This window comes from Crotalus tigris, unplaced genomic scaffold (genome assembly GCF_016545835.1).
Source record: "Crotalus tigris isolate CLP2741 ecotype Arizona unplaced genomic scaffold, ASM1654583v1 scf7180000024304.1987388, whole genome shotgun sequence".
Lineage (NCBI taxonomy): Eukaryota > Metazoa > Chordata > Lepidosauria > Squamata > Viperidae > Crotalus > Crotalus tigris.
Genome location: NW_024100476.1, coordinates 1,118,809 through 1,139,201, shown reverse-complemented (window position 1 = coordinate 1,139,201; position 20,393 = coordinate 1,118,809). Strand labels below are relative to the sequence as shown.

The 20,393-nt window shown below is 39.9% G+C and overlaps 1 protein-coding gene across 5 annotated transcripts in view; it reads left to right on the top strand.

Moving 5' to 3' along the window:
* Window positions 1-16,648, top strand: part of MYPN (myopalladin) — a 97,784-nt gene extending 81,136 nt beyond the window's left edge. For 4 of the 5 annotated variants that reach the window (XM_039324670.1, XM_039324673.1, XM_039324671.1 and 1 more), the window contains 9 exons: window positions 2,249-2,341; window positions 6,202-6,423; window positions 8,161-8,310; window positions 8,607-8,689; window positions 8,896-9,022; window positions 9,545-9,752; window positions 10,628-10,793; window positions 11,934-12,067; window positions 13,959-16,648. In XM_039324670.1, the coding sequence (XP_039180604.1) occupies window positions 2,249-2,341; window positions 6,202-6,423; window positions 8,161-8,310; window positions 8,607-8,689; window positions 8,896-9,022; window positions 9,545-9,752; window positions 10,628-10,793; window positions 11,934-12,067; window positions 13,959-14,128 (1,353 nt within the window). In that variant the 3' untranslated portion in view covers window positions 14,129-16,648. The remainder of the gene's footprint in view (window positions 1-2,248; window positions 2,342-6,201; window positions 6,424-8,160; window positions 8,311-8,606; window positions 8,690-8,895; window positions 9,023-9,544; window positions 9,753-10,627; window positions 10,794-11,933; window positions 12,068-13,958) is intronic. The other variant, XM_039324672.1, reaches the window with a different exon arrangement.
* The last annotated feature ends 3,745 nt before the right edge of the window (window positions 16,649-20,393 follow it).

The window sequence follows — 20,393 nt, the reverse complement described above, 5'->3', positions numbered from 1 at the left end:
TCACTAATTTGAAAATGGTCTGTGTATCCTTCTCTCTTCCTCTTTTATTAAAAGAAGCCCATCTAGGCTTGCTTCAGAACCAATTTCAGATCTGGGAAATTGGAAATCATTAGAAAATTCCAGGATGATGATGATGATGATGATGATAATGATAATAATAATGATGATGATGATGTTGGAAGGGACCTTGGAGGTCATCTAGTCCAACCCCCTGCTCAGGCAGAAAACCCTATACCATTTCATACAAATGGCCGTCCAATCTCTTCTTAAAGACTTCCAGTGTTGGAGCATTCACAGCTTCTGGAGGCAGGTTGTGCCACTGGTTAATTGTTCTAACTGTCAGGAACTTTCTCCGTAGTTCTAGGTTGCTTCTCTCTTTGGTTAGTTTCCATCCGCTGCTTCTTGTCCTGCCTTCAGGTTCTTTGGAGAATAGCTTGACTCCGTCTTCTTTGTGGCAGCCCCTGAGATATTGGAAAGCTGCTATCATGTCCCTCCTCGTCCTTCTCTTCATTAAACTAGACATACCCAATTCCAGCAACCGTTCCTTATATGTTTTAGCCTCCAGTCTCCTGATCATCTTTGTTGCTCTTCTCTGTATTCTTTCTAGAGTCTCAACATCTTTTTTACCTTGTGGTGACCAAAACTGGATGCAGTATTCCAAGTGTAACCTTACCATTATAGGAAAGACTGAGAAACTAATCCCAGAAAAGACATCCAGTCTCTCCATGTTGTTGTCAACGAAACTACATGGACATTCCCAAGCCATTACAAGAATTTGAGGGAAACTTAGATTTATTTTTTCTTTGCTTTGTTGAGTGGGTTAAGGGCCACTGAAACAAATGCAATTCTGCCAGAGAAAATTATTCCTTTAGAGTAGCAAGTGCCAAGACGAAAATGAATTCCTTAGCATGTTGCACATCATAATAGGAATCGTTGCCAAAGTTTAATGAGTAAACGACATTAAATGATCTGGCACATCTGGACATGGAATCCTTGCTAGCCCAAAATTGTTCAGCTAAGAAAATGGGGTGATGATATTTTTTGCCCCTCTCTGAAGCATTAGTCTGTTGAAGGGAACGGATAGATAGTCAAACTCTGCAATGGTTTGATGTGCTTAATATGAGGTTGTTTTCAAAAATACTAGTGGGAAAGAAGATATTATCCAGATGATATCTGAGATATTACCTGAGAAATACACACAATATGAAAAACCAAACATTGCAAATCTCAAGCAAAGTGGAACAATGATGGTGGAGGACTTTATTTTGGCAAAAAGAGACGGACAAGTTGTGAAGGAGGGAGCATACAAAAGTTAGGAAAATGGCAGTGGTGAACAGTTAGGTAGAAACTGAAAAAAAATGCTCATCCAAATATGCTTTATCACCCCTATTATTAATTTACATTAAAACTCAAATAGATGGATATTGTTTATATTAGATTGCATTTTTCTAATAGTTTGCAATCTTTGATATATTTGCAAATCTTGATTGTGAACCTATAGTCTCCCCAGAGATACTTGATTCCAATTTTTAACACCATTGAAAGAGAAAAATCTCAGCTTCATTCTTTTGATCCATTGTAAAAAAAAAAAAGGTAATTGAACTGGAAATTTCTGAGATCTATTTTCAGGTTTTGGAAAATGTACAGTCCCATTTTTTAAAAGTGTGTGTATGTGTATATAATAGGGATTGTAAAATTACAGATTTTAATGTATAATTATACTTGGAAGACCTGAAGGACCACATTAGGTACAAATCATCAGGGATAAAATCTATCTTATGTGGTGGCTAAGAGTCAGCAACAACCTTGTGGTACATAAAAAAAATTAAAAAAGCAAAATTACATCATATCTTCTAAGAAACATATGGGAGCAAATAGACCATGATTTGTAGTATATTTATTATTTATTTACAGTTACAGCTCTTTTTTGAAAAAAAAATCTCTGATAATATCTCATATTTAATAATACAAATAGCCAAAAAATAGCAGCCCACATTTGCCCACCAAGGGTGTGTATGTACATATGTGTCTATATATGTATATATAATATGCAACCTATAAAACATTCTATGCTACCTCAGTTACTTAAATAAATTATACCATCTAGTAGCAATTAAATCCTAAGTTCGCTTTCACCTCTGAAGCTGCCTTCGGTTCTTTCTTCATTATTTCAATAAAATAATACCCATAAATGTTTTCATAACCTGTTCCTCATGCAATTTTCCTCATTCCTCGTTCCCTCCGCCAGAAAACAGCCTATGATGAAAATCTGGCTCGCGGGCTTCAGGGACCCAGCCCTCATTCCCCAACCTTCAAGTTTACCGCTGAGGAAGTATCCCAGGTACAGCCTTCCTTTCCCACACATGTGTGCCTCATATGTACATATGTTCAGTAGAATGCAAAACCTGAAATTCAGCTTCTGCCATTGAAATGAGGTGGGGTTTTCTTACATTAAAATGAGCGGTGATCATTCTTGATTATTCATGGTATTTTAATAGCAGCCAAAGATGTTAATTACCAGAAATCTGGGTGCAAAGCAAAGGTATTTCGTGAACCACAAGAAAGGTTCAAATTGAAAACCCTGTTGAAACATAGTTTAGTGTGTTTGCATTCTGATTAGAGAGCATTCAAGCAGCTCACAAGTTAACTGTTGTTAATTCAAGATTCACAATCCATTATATTCCAAAGTAAGTAACATTTCCAGATTTTTATTGTGATACATATTCAGTTTACAGGTTTTCAGTTTGCAGCCTTCATTGCAGTTAAGAATCCCCAGCCTGAGTTCATACTATAAACCAGGGGTGTCAAACTACCGGCCTGCAGGCCGAATGCATCCATGCAAAGGCCGCGCCACCTCAGCTCGGGCAATGCAAAAAAAGTCACGATACATTATGACACATCACGTGATGTGGCAAATTTGACACCCATACTATAGACATTCTTTTGATATTTTCTATAGGGCAAAAATGTAATTCCTCAGCAAAATCTATATATTACCGAAATCATTGTATGAGCATTATAACTGCCCAGGTTTCTTCCATGTTCCAAGGTAGCATTCTGATGTGCTGCCCTATATATCATTCTGTTTCTAATATTCTCAACTCCTTACAGTACTAAAAATAAAATACCTCAGGATGTCTATAACTAAAAAACAGGGATGTCTAGGGAGGGTGATAAAAAGTGAGGATGGTGGCCACAATGGTGTGATCAAAGTCTTCCTGTTTTTATGTGTATTTTATGTATGATTTACATAAAAACACAGGTAAAGCTGTGCCTGCCTTGTTGACTTTTTTGACCATGCTCTATAGGCACCCCTGTGTAAAATCATAAAGTACAACTAGCACCAAAAGATTATGGAGAGCAGATTTCTGAGAGATGTAGGACAATCCTGGTTTATGCTGGCATTAAATTTAAGGATAATGGAGGTTTACCTCAGAAGGCAATAATAATGTTTCCAATAGCTATATTTACTATTTACTGGTTTTGCTCAAAGTTGTTACTATGGATAAATACGTATGTTTGATTGGCAGAGACTGGCAGTTTTGCTTTCCTACTTTTAAAGGCGTTTCATAACAACAAAAAGAAGCAACCAACTGAGATGAGAGTTGGCTCATGTTCTAAAGCAATCTGCTGAGGTATCTTTTATGAAAGACAAAATTAAACAAGGTGAAATCTTATAAGCCTGGAGTTTGCCTGCCAACTGGGGAGCAGCCACGGAGCAGAGTTAACCTAATAATCTTGAAAGTAATAGGACTCCCAATTAGCAGCTAGACTTCTGGCTGCATTTTTCACAGATGTGTCATCTTACGCATACAATTCCTTTTAAAGGGCTATTTAAGAGTCAGAATAAGTGCAATAAGGAAGATCTGGAAACAGGCTTCTCCACAGCGGAAGAATGTGATTTTTTTTCTCTCCAGGACTTTTTTCCCATCAGTTCTGCCTCACCTCCCATCACAAAGGGTCCTTCTAGATGGATGATGTGTACAAGGATGGTATGACTAACTTTATTAATGCCCCCTCTCCGTTCTTGGGCTCTTCTCTTTAACCAAGAGAAGAAGCAAAAAATGGAAGGTTGAGGATGACAAGCTCATTCCACAGGATGGGTATGTGAGGTTAAATGTGGACTGTCCCAAAATGACTTCTGAAGGGAGTGCTTTAGGGGTGAAAACATTGATGGGGTGGAAGTGCCTTATGATTTCCCCATCAAACAGCTATTTGTGAGAGAGGGGTTTCGATTAAGAAAATCTCATGGGGATAGTTGAACATGATACTCCTTGTTCTATGATCCTGATTAAATTGAGACGTGAGGGCTAAGAACTCTCATATATACAGTGGGGAAATTTCCATTTAGAACCTCCTACATTTTGGGTACAAGATAGCTTATCCTGAACTTCATCCTGCTGATATTATTATTCACTCAGTGTAAGAGCAAGTAGACATATACATTCAATTTTCTTGGGCATATGGACACCTAGGTTCATTTTTTCTATTCTTGTTAGTTTTTATCTTCTTTTCAAAAGTCTTCATTAAAAAAAATATACAAAAAGGGAGGAACTATTGAGACCAATAGCTCCACTTGGTACAATCCCTCACCTCCACCAGTTTAAAAAGATGGTAATGAATCGAGCAGCTTCACCTCATTTTCTTTTACTGGAATCAAAAGAAGACAGAGATTCAACTCCTTATCTCAACATTAATAGACAAAGTGGAAATCAAACAATATTAAGACAAGTAAAAACAGTAGATTTGAAAATGTTTAATTTGTGTTATTATCTTAAGTTTCTTAAGCCTGGAAACTCTTGTTGAAGTCTACATATCTTGAAATTGCTGAAATACTGTACTGAATTAATTGACCAGGAAATGATAAAAAAAAACATGTTCATGGTAAACATTCAGATTGCCTATTCTATTTTGAGCAGATTATTGCTTTATTTGTATGTGTATCATTCTTGTTGTTATGCTTGAGTGAAGTTGCTTGTTGTTGTTATTTTCCATTTATAAGATCTTAAGAATTAAATTCCCTTAAATGTGTTATCTATTGTTTTCAAAGAAGGAAATTGTTTTACAAAGTATTTAAGTTCCTTGAATTCCTCTTTTGTAATATTGATGTCTCTTTAGCCTGATAATTCTACTCTGCTTCTTCCTTTATTGAAAGAACAAGAAAAAAATGATGTCTATCTTCTTTCATTCAGGACTCTGTTTTGAATTATTGTTATCAAATAAACTGATTAAAGGGCACAACATAATAAATTCACACTTTTTTACACTTCTGATATGAGTTTGGCCTGAAATAAGGATAATTGCTTTTTGGTCTTAAGGGATTTTCTAGAATGCTGGAGGCTACAAGATAGATGGAGTCACCCCACACACACTGGGAGGGCATCATGGGTTTTAAGAAATAAACCCTAGCGTAGCCATTTTAGAGTTTACACTCCATATTTCATGGGTTTTCATTTTCAAAATGGTGAGAAACTGTATTTCCAGCAAACTTGAACTTATTTTTGGGGTTGCAAAAGTGGCCACATGTTGCCCCACTGGAGACCTCTTGAATGATGGTAGGTGAGACCCACAGTCATCTCCAAATCTTTATCTAGGCTATTGCTGCAGAAGAAGGAATGTTCCCTGTTGGCAAGAGAAGAAGGTACAACCTCTTCCTCACTATGAAATGCAGTGTCAGTTGATTACTGGATTCTAATCTTGCATTTGGAAGCATCTCTATTCAAAGGTCTAATTTGAAATCAGGGGTCTTCAAACTTGGCCCTTTTATGACTTGTGGACTTCAACTCCCAGAATTCCTCAGCCAGGCATACTGGCTGAGGAATTCTGGGAGTTGAAGTCCACAAGTCATAAAAGGGCCAAGTTTGAAGACCCCTGTCTGAAATCATCTCTGGATTAGAGATGAAAAAAGATAGTTGTGTTTATTCTTTGATGGAATCCTATGACAAACATTTAGGGAGGCGATTCCTCCTATCATTTGGAGCAATGCACAAATGAAGAGAGTAAGAGGTTTTCCATCCACTTAGCCCCACCCTATTTGTTCATATGGTTTACGTTTGTTGAATCTCTAATAATTTGAATCTATTTATGATTGTTTTTGGCCATATGGGAGCCATTACCTGGGGGTGGGGGGAACTATATACCAAGAAATATGTATTAGCCTCCAGTGAGATATGTAGACTTGATTCAACTGTTGTTTTGCAGGAATATAAAATTTCCAACTTTGAGCAGAGATTAATGAATGAAATAGAGTTTCGGCTTGAACGTACCCCGGTGGATGAATCAGATGATGAGATCCAACATGACGAAATCCCCACTGGCAAATGCATCGCTCCAATTTTTGACAAGAGGCTCAAGCATTTCCGTGTCCTGGAAGGATATCCAGCTACATTCACTTGCAAAACTGTTGGAATCCCCACACCCAAGGTAGGGCCAGCAAACAGCAGAACACTTCCCGGCAATTTCTCCTGTTAGTTGCTTTGATCTAGTCCAGGGGTAGGCAACCTTGGCTCTTTTATGACTCGTGGACTTCAACTCCCAGAATTCCTAGCCAGCCATGCTGAGGGGAAAGGGAGAGGTTTCCAAGCTGAGCCATGCTGGCTCGGGAATTCTGGGAGTTGAAGTCCACGAGTTATAAAAGAGCCAAGGTTGCCTACCCCTGGTCTAGTCCAATAAAAAGAGCTTCACACACACACCCAAGACATTTGTATTTGCAGAATGCAAGGAAAGGTGGCTGTGAATATTCTATTTTGGAGGGTTGGGGTCCATGTAGATAAGCAGGGGAGATTTAAGAAGACTTAAGAAGCAGCAACTATTTTTTTCCTTTGGTGGATCAGAGTCAGATTTTGTTTTCAGAAAGGCAAGCCATGCCTATGACTCTAAATATTCAAAGGACAGAGTGCTACGGAAGCCATGACAATTTCTAATTCCTATTAATTGGTAAGATCCTGCCTCTTAGGTTGTACCCTTGTGTTTTAGGAGAGCTGATACAAATTGGCCTCTGTGTTTTACTTCCACTTCATTTTTGTACTTCATAGAACAGGAGGCATGATACCATGTGTAGCTCCTTCTTAATTGCACACTGGAGGAAATATGATGCTCATCAGCCATTGCCCAGTTATGCAGTGGGGAACGAACACTTCCCCAATTTAGTGCCCTTCCAACTCCCATTATTTCTCAATGGGCATGGCTTTTGTCTATAATTTTTGCAGGTCATACAATCTGAAATCTAACACACTTGGAGGTCACCATGATGATAAGAGAAGCCTTAGAATTTTTTTCAATCAATAATTACAAAAAATACTCTGTTTTGGAGGTTTGGGGGCCATGCAGATAAACAGGAGAGATTTAAGAAGACGTAAGAAGCAGAAAATATTGTTTCTTTGGTGGATCAGAGTCATTTCCAGGTTGCTTCTCTCTTTGATCAGTTTCCAACCATTGTTTCTTGTCCTGCCCTCTGGTGCTTTGGTGAATAATTTGATCCCCTCTTCTTTGTGGCAGCCCTTCAAATACTAGAACACTGCTATCATGTCTCCCCTATTTCTTTTTTTCTTTAGACTAGCTAAACCCAAGTCCTGCAGCCATTCTTCATGTGTTTTAGTCTCCAGGCCTTTGATCATCATAATTGCTCTTCTCTGAATTTTTTCCAAACTCTCAATATCTGTTTTGTAATATAGTGACCAAAATTGGCTGCAATATTCCAGATGTGGTCTTACTAGGGTTTTATAAAGTGGTACTGAGCTTGATTCTATGCCTCTGTTTATACAACCCAGGATTATATTAGTTTTTTTGGCTGCTACTACACACTGCTGGCTCTTAGTCAAGTGATTATCCACTAGAGTTCCAAGCTCCCTCTCACAGTTACTGTTTTTAAGCTAGGTCTCGCCTAATCTGCACTTGTACCTTGATTTTTCCTGCCGCAATGTAAAGCTTTGCTTTTCTACACACTGAAACTCATTTTGTTGGATAGGGCCCATTGTTCAAGTAGTTTATTCCAAAATTAAAACTTGAATTGAGAATCTATTTGCTGCATTGTTTCCTGCAATCCTTTTACTCTCAAATAAATAATCCCAATGAATTCAATGAGATTTTTTCTAAATCAATATACATAGGATTATATCATAAAATAAGACTGCAATAGATCTTTCTTTAAAAATCCCTCAGGTGTACTGGTTTAAGGATGGCAAACAAATATCAAAGAAGAATGGACATTTCAAAATGATTCGACAAGAGGATGGAACTTGTTCTTTACATATTGAGACTTCTACAAATGATGATGACGGAAACTATACATTCATGGCTGCAAATCCTCAGGTACAAATTCCTATACACATACATATGCGTACATTGTTTAAGCTGAAGAGAATGAAGAAAGACGCATACATTTTGAAAGTCATATTTAATGATTGATTGAGTGCCATCAGTTGATTTTGAATCTTAGCAACAATGGCAATAACTGCAGTATAAGATTTATAGTTATAAAACTATGATTTTTGCCTTATTTCTTAAATATCAGCCATATGTATTGCAAATGAGATCTAGCAATGTAGAATGAATCATGTATGATGGATGAGCAAATAACGTTTCTTCTCTCTTGCATGTTCTGGCAGGGAAGAATCAGCTGCTCTGGTCGTTTGATGGTTCAGACTCCTCCACTGCGGGGTAGATTATCAACAACTATCCAGTCTCACAGGTAAAAAATAAAAAATAAAGTTAAAAAGGTGTCTGGCACTAAAGCATAGATTGTGAAGTAAGCATGAGTTTTATTTGGCAAATTCAAGTTGTAAGTTTGGAAATCCTTAGTTTCTAAGCAGTGACATTCAGGAGACCATGTTTTCTTACCTAAAAGCACTTCTTCATGCCCACCCTATCCATTATTCTGATGTGTTTGAATTGCAGGGGAAGATCCCGTGTATCAGAAAGAGATCGGGAACCTCTGCAGGAACGTTTTTTCCGGCCATATTTCCTGCAGGCACCCGGGGACATGGTAGCCCATGAAGATCGGCTTTGCAGACTCGATTGCAAGGTATTGGGATTGGGGGGGGGTTCTTTAGTCACCTGCATAGGTGGTGCAGGGGGTGGATTAGTAATAGTGCATTATTATTTGCATTACTCTTTGCTCATATTCTCTAAGAACACAAGCACAACCAGGTGGCTTTCATTTGAGACAAGTTAAGGAAAGCGAATGGTGGATTTCCCTGGCATTACAACAAAATGTCCATTGGTGACTCTCATTAACATGGGTTCCAGCTGTTAGATGATGCACGTGCTTATTTCTTTGACATTCAGTTTGCACATCACAAGGAGCATGTTTGGGGTTTGTCCGGTGCATTTGTATCTGAGCCAACTATTGTTTAATAAACCATGGTTAATTTAGGCTTATACAACCAATTATGGTTCACTATAAACTTTGATCCAGGCCTAGAATACGATTTCATTTCCCTGGCTTTCATACATCATTTGTTCTACAAGAACAATAGATTTGGAATAGAGGTCGCTAATATGAAAAAGTATGTCGCTTGCTTACGATTGTTTTGTCCTCTGCTAGGTAAGTGGATTACCACCACCGGATCTGATGTGGCTTCGGAATGGCAAGCCTGTGTTACCAGATGCCACTCATAAGATGCTGGTCAGAGAAAACGGAGTACATTCTTTACTTATCGATCCTCTCAGACAAAGTGATGCTGGAATCTACACCTGCATAGCCACCAACAAAACAGGACAAAATTCCTTCAGCTTGGAACTGTCTGTTGTAGGTAAGTCTTTGTTAGATGTTCTTCTTCATTCACCCTGAGCATTAGCCCATTTGTGTACTTTGTTAACTAGAACCCCTGTGGCTGAAAATTCAATCCTATGAAAATGTTCATTATCTTAATGAATTGTGTACCATGAATGGGGAGCTTGAGTGAATTCAAGAGCCAGAGCTTCTTTGCAGTGGGCGGGATGTCACTGGCCAAACCCCAAATCTTTATGTCATCCAGCTCTGGGGAGAACAGTTGTTAAGGTGGCCAAAACACCTAGAATACTGACATAGATATTTACAGCACTCCGTATCTCTTTTCCATGTAGAAAATGCACAGCCTCTGAATAATGTGGAGTGTAGAATAATATGGCCTCAGACCTGGGAAAGAAGAACATGTGGGAAAGAGACTCAGAGCAGACAGCCTTGTGGTCCTAAAAATGGGGCAGTGAAGATTTTGGATAGGCTTTCAATATTCTGTTTAATATACCCTTATAACAATAAAATAGCATTCATATTGTCTGTTTCTTGACCTGGTCTTCCTTAAAGAACTGACAAGGAGGTAGGACTCCAGGAAGATCCTACAGAGTTTATAGGATCAAGGTGCATATTGAGTAAACTAGATGTCCTTATTCAAAAGTTTAGGTTTAGCCAATCAGGGACAACATATGAAAAAAATGAGTGGGGCTTTGATTATATACTTACAGCCAGCCTAGAAGTTTTTAACACACACACACACACACACACACACAGATGCACATCCTCATATTGCAGACAGCACACACAGAGAGAGAACTTTTTACAGTCTTGCAGAAACCATTTTGAACCATTTCAACCATTTCAAGGTCAAAATAAATAAATAAATCCATTTGTTCCTTTCTTCTTTTTCAGAAAAGGAAGTTAAAAAACCCCCAGTGATACTAGAGAGACTACAGAACTGTGGAGTGCCAGAAGGACATCCTGTCCGATTAGAATGTAGGGTAATTGGGATGCCACCCCCAATATTTTTCTGGAAGAAGGACAATGAAACCATACCTCCCCACAGGGAAAGGATGAGGTGAGCATGGGGGTTTTGGAAAGTGCTTTTTGGGGGTCTAAAAATGTGAGATGTGAGATTTTATTGACCCAAACTTTTGATTTATTTTGCCCCGAATGTGTAGCATCTTTTAGGATGCATAACTCTTGAAGCAGTTCACAACCAGCTTCTGAAACATTTAAATATGGCTTCTCTATACCCCATGCGTCTCTTCCTATAAAGCACAATTAAAATGCTTTCAGGGTATGTACTGTATATGGTAATAAATATTGTTCATCTAGGGCAGTGATGGCGAACCTTTTAGAGACCGAGTGGCCAAAAACCACTCCTGCCCCCCAGCCCACCCCTGCTCTGCCCCTGCCCCACCCTTGCTCTGCCCCCACCCCGCCCACTTGCAGGGCCACTCACTGCCTCCATGGCCTGCCACAGATTGCTCAGGTGGTCCAGCAGCGCCATGGTGACCACACCTTCCGCCTGCACCCCACAGCATCAACTGCGCATGACAGGGCGTGAGGGCAGAGTCTTGTCCTCACTGCCCGGTTGCCATGTCATTGGCTATGCTGCTCTGTGCGGGCCACACATGGGGATGACTTTCCTCCAGGAGGGGCTGCTGGTGAGGAGGGGGCCATGTGGGGAGGTGGGGCTGGGGCAATGGCACGCCTGCCCACAGAGAGCGCTCTGACTGCCGCCTCTGGTACGCATGCCATAGGTTCGCCAGCACTGATCTAGGGGAAAAAACATCTGCTAAAATGTAGAATCCCCAAGAGCAGGTAGAACTTTTATGTATTACTAGGGATCAACTATAAACTACTACTGGAGACACATTATAGGAGGATAAAAATCAAGTATGCAAAATTACTACTATTACTGACTGCACGCAAAAAGCAAACTTGTTTGAAACAAGAAAATTTGGTCAAATAGTTCAAGTCTTTGAGATCTTCCAATGCAGAATTCCAAGGTGATTGGTCACTAAGCAAGTCCTTCTCTACATAAATGCACACACATACCCACATACACACATACACACACAAATGTTGAGAGGGAGGAGGGAGGGAGAGGGAGAGAGTATAAATACCATGTTTCTGTTGTTTTCTTAAACGAGTTCACTAAAATCCTCCAGTACATCACAAATGACACTGAAATGATTTTATTTCATCTTAGTATGCACCAAGATGCTACAGGATATGTCTGCCTTTTGATTCAGCCTGCCAAAAAAGTAGATGCTGGTTGGTACACTTTGTCTGCCAAAAATGAAGTCGGCATTGTCTCTTGCACTGCTAGACTTGACATATATGGTAAGTAGCCCAAACTTTAGGAATAAATGAACAAAATGTATGGTAGATATGTGATCAGTCTTGATTCTGTATTTGTCATCTCTCCTACCTTCCCATTATGACACGTTTGTGTGATTACTACTTTTTGCTTACTGCTCATCCTTTATGATAGCATCATCAAATCATAAGGCTGGAAGAGACCACTTCTAGTCCAACCCCTTGCGCAAGGCAGAAACCTTTATGCTATCCTGGACAAATGGCTGTCCAATCTTTTCTTGAAAATCTCTAGTGATGGATCACCCGCAGCTGTGTGAGGCAAGCTGTGTTATTGATTAATTGTTCTCACTGTCAGGAAATTCTTGGTTCCTGAAACATGAAATACGACAACAAAACCATTAAAAATTTAATGACATATAGTGAGATTCTTTGTAGAAGTCAGGAGCAAAGGTATTCTAGATGAAGATGTGTTCTTTAAGAGTTTATGAAATTGAACAGAGAAGATGCATTATTGAAGACAGGATGCTCCACGCTATAAGGACCATCAATGGGAAGAATCTTGCTTAGATAATAGCCCCGAGGACTCAGCCCTCCTTAGATTTCAACGGGCCAGCTAGTGCATGCCAAGAGAGATGCTGAAATAGATCTTTAGGCTCAAAAGCATTTAGGGTAGTAGCGGTTGATAGTAATATATTAAAATAGTATTTGGAAATTTCACATTATCCCAGCTGCCTAAATTTTTGGGAGCAGCTTCAAGGGCATTTAGCACACAGTTCTGTAATCTGCCTTAGGCTTTTCACTTACAAACTAGGGATACCTCTTTTTACAACCTTTATTCATCAGGGCTTTTCAACCAGTAGTGCTCATACTATTGGTGGTACTTCAGCACCTGGCAGGTGGTACGCGACCTAGACAAGTGTAGCAGGGGGAATGAGCTGAAGTGGCGGTAGCACCAGAAAGGCCTGGGAGAGTCAGTTGGAGCTGCAATGTTTCTGGGGCTCTCCTGAGGGTCCACGATCAGTGCGTGCTGCTCCAACTGATTGGCGCTTCCCACAGTCTTGGGGGTGGCAGGCAGCTGCACACAGTCTTCAGGCAGAGAGTCAGCTGGAGCTGCAATGTTGCTGGGGCTCTGCTGAGGGCTCAGGATCAGCACACTCAGCTTCAGCTGATTGGCACTTCCAGCAGCGTCTGCTATCACCAGGAGCAGCAGACAGGCCTTGGGGTGAGAGAGTCAGCTGGAGCTGAAGGGCTGCGGGGGCTCGGCAGAGGCCCCAAGATTGGCGCGCAGCTCCAGCTGATCAGCGCTGTATGCAATGGCCAGCCGGGGAGTGGGTGACTACCTGGGGAGGTGAGACTGGGTAGCGATTGATGCTGGAGCTCTCCCTGAACCCCAAAGAGTGGCAGACCTGGAAGAGAAAAGCAGAAGGAAGGGGGTGAGAGAAGAGGATAAAAAAGGAGGCTGTTTTGACAGGAGATGGAGAGAAAAAAAAGACGACAGGGAAAGAGAAGGGGACAGAGAAAGAGGGAGGGAGAAGAGGACAGGCTTCTATGAGACAAATGGAAGGATCAATGAAGGATCAATGAAGCTGTGAAGAGAGAGAGAGGAGAGAGGAAGAAGGGCTGACCAGCTCCCTGACCACCAAGGTAGTGGTGCATATTAATAAACATGGATAACTTCGTCATATGTTCATCAGTACAAAGGGAAAGTGATTCAGCAAAGGAACCATCACCTTTTTTGGGGGTCATCAAGTTTTTGACACCTTCCTAAGCACTGGTGGCACTCAAATATTGTCATGTCCTCAAAGTAGTAGAATCTGTGAAAAGGTTGAAAAGCACTGTTATATATAACCTAAAAGAGATTCCCAATAGTCATAGCCTACATTCATGCCATTTTTTTTTTTTTTTTTTGCTTCAGCCCAATGGCATCAACAGATCTCTCAGCCAATCAAGTTTCGTTCAAGCAGCACCCGGTATGCAAATCTTACAGGACAAGGACTTGACATTTTCTCTGCTTTCTCCACTGTTGAGAATCCAGCACGCTTTTCATCTCCCGCCCAGCCTGTGGTAGAAAGTGAAGAATTGTGAGGGAAAAGATTCAAATTCTCCCTGAAAATAAAGAAACACTAGAACCGTGAAAGGGAATGGAAGAGACATGCTGAAACATTTAAGGTTTACAGCTAATATAACTGATAAGCAGTAAAGATGTTGAGACTCAGTGCAGCATCATACTATGGAGTTGTTGTGGTATAGAATATACTGCAACAAATTTTATGCTGTGTTACTTTTGTTCCACAGGTTATGAAGAAAAGCGATCTAGTTTTCAGTTGTTAAGTAAAAAAAAGCTGTGCCCATTTTCCTGCTAAGGTTTTAAGGCAGCGAATAGGCACTTGGTTAAGATTTGGATAGCTGTCTGAAAGTTACCATGAAGGACATTTACAGTGATGGTAATCATTCTGATGATGGAGAAACCAAATGCAGGGGCATCTGGAAGGGGAAAGATGCTTGAAAAATCAAGATGGTGGTTTCCAGTCAAGATGATGGTTTCCACCATGCTACCATGACATCATCTTACTTTTTGGATCCCCTACGTAGACCTCTAAGTCCCTTATTTTGAATTCAGCGTTTTAAGGATGGCTGGTAGTCACAAAACACAGACCCAATGCCAGGGGGAAAAAACTGTGACTGCTCAGTTTGCTAAGGATTCATACAAATAAAACAATTAGTCAACCCAAAACTAGATATGTATAGCATTTCAAATACAAACTGCTTCTAAATAATAGAATTTTTAAAAAGTGTGACTCTATATTCATGAATCTTGCACCCAAAGAGGGCTCTTAATATTAGTGTTAAGGTGCCCTGTTGTTAGGCTGCAGGCATATGCTTACCTTAAAGTAAGTCCACTCAACTATAAAAGACTTACTTCTGAGGGATATGTATAGGATCATACTGCAACTAGCTATAAACCAGCTTATGTACCACAAAACTCATATTATAGCCATCCCACAGCTCCCAATGGTATATACATTTTAAAGCATGCTTTTTTTTTCTTCTTCCATATTTAGAAATCAATATTTGAACAAAAACAAAAATGCCTTGCATGTTGTTTTTGTTTCTTTGGTCTTCAGATAGGATTTTGTTTCCTATCTTCAGAATCCTACATAACTTGCTTACACACATACATGTACCTATTGTCAAAAATGGGTTAGGATATTAAGACCTTCCCTTTAAATTATACCCTTCTTGCAGACATGGTTGGGTCTGGATTATTGCATTTCCCCTTTTTTTCCTATTTGGCAATAATCCTGCTTCCTTTACAATAGCCTCACTTCTATTTTTCCAGATGTTGAGCATCTAGATATAGGTGTACAGAGAATAAAATTATTCTGTAGATGACACTAATTAAACAAAAAGCAATTGTCATCTAATGCAAACTTATCAATGCAACTTCATTCATGTTGGATATTGATTGAGCTCCCATATGTAAAACAAATAATTAAAAGAGGCCATAAAGCAAAGAGATTTTGTTAGCATATGCTTTTATTCAATATATTCTAAACGAAGACCCATTAAAGTTTGAAGTACATATTAGCATATAGCTTAAGATATCCGATGCTAATTTCACTGTGAAAGAATAAAATTATCTCCATCGGATTTGCCAAAGACCATTGTAATACTGGGTATTATTAGCAGTGAATAAGCAGTTATTGGCTATATAATTTACACAAAGTCTCCGTCCTTTAAAAACTATAACCAAATTGAAATCCAGGATTAAAATATTTTGAACTGTGCACTAGTAGTAGGAATTCACTGGCAATAATTATGGCATTTTATAATCCAACCTCCCCACAATAGCCAAACCTATTTTCTTTTTGGGAGTGTTGAGTCAGACAGAAAAGGAGATTTTCTAAAAAGCTACAGTCACCACACATTTAGAAAGGGGAAGCCTGCTTTAAATAGTTTTTCCCCACTAGTGTTTTCCATGCATTTGGGGCTACAGCATGCTGAAACTTATCATCCCCACATAGCTGGAGAATTCAGGATTGGAGAAAGAGGTACAGTATATGCCTTAAAAATAAGAGGTACAGTATGTGCCTTAAAAATAAATTTCAATGAAGATAGAATATTTCATCAAAATATTTCTAGTAGTCATCAACAAATGATCACACTTGGGATCAGAACATCCATTGCTAAGTGATGCTGTCATTAAATGAGTCACCCCTGATTTTATGACCTTTTTGCTGCGGTTGTTAAGTGAATCATCACGATCATTAAGCAAATACAGCTTCCCCCATTGACTTTGCTTGTTGGAAGTAGCCAGTTCCCAAGTGCCTGAATTTTTATTGCATGTCCACAGGAACACTGTGAAGGTCGTAAGTGCACGGGCTGTCATAGGACATTTTTTTTCAGTGCCTTCATAATTTTGAATGGTCCTAGGTCGAGGACTACCTGTATGAGATTTCCGATAACTGTTGACCCTGGGAATAATGTTTCTGTGACTTCTGTCATTTCTTCTTAGTTATCAGAGGTGGGTGCCAAATTTTTGAAAGAAAAATCTTCATCAGAATCCAGTCCAAGCTGCGAATAAACAAAATGGAGACTGCTTTAGAAAGAAGGTTGTAGTTTATTGAAGAGGAGAGCCAGAAAGAAAGATGACTCTGGGAAAGCTGACCACATGTAGTAGGGAGTGGTGGGTTTTTATACCTTCTTGGGCTTTTGTTTGGAGTTGTTCCTGTGACATGAATTTTGACCTGAGTCTGAGTGTACCTTTCTGGTATTCTGATGGTGGTGGGTTAATCCTATTATATCCCAAAGGTCATATCCTGCTTCCCTGTGCCTGTGGCTGATGACTGTTGGATTTTTTTGTGTGAGGGATTGTTGATTCTGGGGATCTTTGTCTTTCTAATACCAGCTTCCTGCTCCAATTTTTTTGACAAGATTATCACTTCTGCATTTCTGCAGACCTGGTTTCTGTTTGGGGCAGAGAGACTTGTGGGGGGGTGATTGGCTTCTGCTTTTAAGATCCTTTGGGGAAATATATTCTGCCTTTTTAATATTTCCCAAAATATTTATTTCTCTGGATTCTTCCCACAGTATTTGTTTCTGCACATATGGGCTACTTTAAGAAGGGCGACTTTCTTAACTCCCAGAATTCCCAGCCACACTGAAGCTGCCTATTGGGATGTCAAAATAAAATGGAATCTATTACCGGCAATCTACTCTAATAGCTATAGTTGACTTCCGGCTGCCAATGAGATAAAAGGAACATTATGGTAGACGGGCCAGGAAAGAAATATTGCTGGGGAATGTTTGTGCCAAGGCTAGAAAGCAGGCGGAGAAACCCCTGCTGGCTGGGGAATTCTGGGAGTTGACATCCACATATCTTCAAGTTGCCGAGGTTGAGTAACACAGATTTAGATTCTGGCATGATTGCCATGAGATCAGGCCAGTGGTGGGACTGAAATACCTGAACAACTGGTTCTCTTATTGGATGTAGGCCTGGGCGTCTGAGGCCTGGAACAGACTTCCAGAAGTGGCATCCATGCACTTCCGGCAGGCCAATCTAGGCCTGGGAGGCCTCCTCCAGGCCTCCGAGGCCTACACTGGACTTCCGGAAGCAGTGTGCATTCAGCCGGTTCTCTGAACTCAGCAAAAATTTAGCTACTGGTTCTGCTGAACCGGTGCGAACTGGCTGAATCCCATCACTGGATCAGGCTATTTCAGTGATGGCGAACCTTTTAGAGACCGAGTGGCCAAACTGCAACCCAAAACCCACTTATGCATTGTCAGGTGCCGGGTGGGTGTGGCCCATTGGGTTGGTGTGGCTGTGGTGGTAACAGCAGACTGGGTGGAGCTAAAAAGTTCAATCAATCAATTCCAACTTTGCAAGATCTTTTTTTTCCCCACGAGAAGTTGAAATTGACTGATTGAACCTTTTTTTTTTTTTTTGCACATGGTGACGGAGGCCTAAAGCAAAAGGGTTTTATAAAACCCAACTGAAGGCCTAGGAATGGGGCAACAGTACGCGTGCCCACAGAGAGGGCTCTGAATGCCGCCTCTGGCACCTGTGCCATAGGTTTGCCACCATTGGGCTATTTCATTAAAATTCTAATGTTCTTATAGAGCAACTGAAGTTTCCCAAATGAGAAGAACATGAGAAGGTTCTTCTAAACCAGTGGTTCTCAACCTTTTTAATGCCGCGACCCCCAACCGGTCGTAAGTCGAGGACTACTCAGCTGGTGCAGCACCATTTGCAGAATGGGACTTTTGGCGGGCTCAGCAAGGCAGAGACAGCCTGGACAATTCCTATTGGCTTTTGAAAGCCAATAGAATTAGACTCTATTCAAGAGAGTCTATTCTATTGGCTTTCAAAAGCCAATAGAATAAAAGGGAGTAGCACAGCTAAGGAAAAGGGGAAAAGAAAATGGCGGACTGCGTTGTTTGGCGACCCCCGTGAAATGGTCGTTCGACGCCAAATGGGGTCCCGACCCACAGGTTGAGAACCACTGTTCTAAACTTTGATCAAGAGAACAGTACTTTGTTCCAAACAGATTTGTAAATCAAGGATCACTTTGGACAGTTCCTATAAAGAAAGATGGAAGATATCCCTTAAATGATAAAGAAATGCTGTTCTTGTATCCAGGTAGCTTAAACAGAAATATGGTGGCTGAGAAAATAGAAGGTATTATGTGACAACAATAATATATCTCAACAGCAGAGGGCTTCACTGAAGCATTGTAATTTCCCCAAATTTGGTAAAAAAAAAAAAAATAGTCTAATTTCATATAGAAAATGTTCCAGGAGAAAAATTGAGTATGTCTGAAAATTTAGATATAAATTAATGAATATAACTGATTAGGTAAATGTAATTGTCATAGATTGAAATACATTTACAAAAACATATATATCTCCTGTAGCACAAATGACTGTCAATATTTAGAAGAAAAAAAAGGCCATTTACACAACACCAATTCCTTGCAAATTGATCAGTGTTAGACTCTGGAATTTAGCCAGGACAAACTTTAATTCAGCTTATTTGGCATATAGAAAGCAGCCCTTCCTTGATATCTGTAACTGATATCAAATCAACTGAGTAGGTAGATTTATGTGAAAAAAAGGCCATTGAAGCTATTGATATTGCCGAAAGACAATGTCTTTCAGAATTGCCAGAGTTTTCTTCTTGCAGAAGACAGTTTTATTTCTCTTTTTTATTTATTTTATAAACTAGAACCTAAACTTTGCACTAGAAACAGGTTCTTTCATTTTATGCAGCCAAAGCCATCCCTACCAATTTCCACAAGGAAAGAAAGGTCATGGAAGCAAAATAAATCTACTTTTTTAAAAAAAAAAATCCTTGCTGACTTAATAAGGATGCTGAGTAGATGTGTGCTTCCAAATCAGGGAAGCCAGAATAAATGGGTATCGATCCCTGGAAGAATAGTCACTATCATAATCAAATCATCTCTTTCACAAGCCATTCAATCTGCTTTAAGGAGGTGGAGGATGAAGGAACAGGATGGAGGAGAAAGAAGAGGTGGGAACAAGAAATACATGGCTTGAATGAAAGTGCATTCAGGATTGGATGGAGCTCAATAGCTTCTACAAAGCACTGTTTCTCAACCATGGTAACTGGGTGGACATCAATTCCCAGAATTCAGTATGACTGGCTGAGGAATTCTAGGAGTTGAAGCCCACACATCTTAAAGTTGTTAAGGTTGGGAAACGCTACTACACATTCTTCTATTAATGCAGGGGTCCCCAACCCCTGGTCAGTGGACCGGTACCAGGCTGCGGCATGCCAGCAACCAGTCTGCACAAACAAGTAAAGCCCCATCCGCGAGATGCAGGCAACACACAAAGCCACGCCCCCTCCAGTCCGCAGAAAAACCTCTCTCCATGAAACCAGTCCCTGGTGTCCAAAAGGTTGGGGACCTCTGTATTAATGTATTTATTGGGATTCTGGTTCCTTTTCTAAACTTGTTAAATTCCAATAAAAAATTAGAGAATCCAAAAAAAACCCACCCAATTTTCTTTTTGCACAAGAGGACACTACAAAGCAAAGAATATGCTTTGGTGTTTTGAGATTATTTCACATACAGTATACCAGCCCCGAACTTTAGATATCCTTTTTCAGTGAAACCATGCAGTATCGCTGTAAAAGCACAACTTCAAAAATGTAACAAGAGGGATATTCTGTGGAATTATTAATGAAAATTTAAAAAATGGATTCATCACAAACAACACTGGGAAGTCACTTGGAAACTTCATATTTCTCATATAAGTCAGCAAAGCACAAATATAAAAATGAGGACACCATTGTCTTCTTATTTCTGATGTAAAAATATTTTTTAAA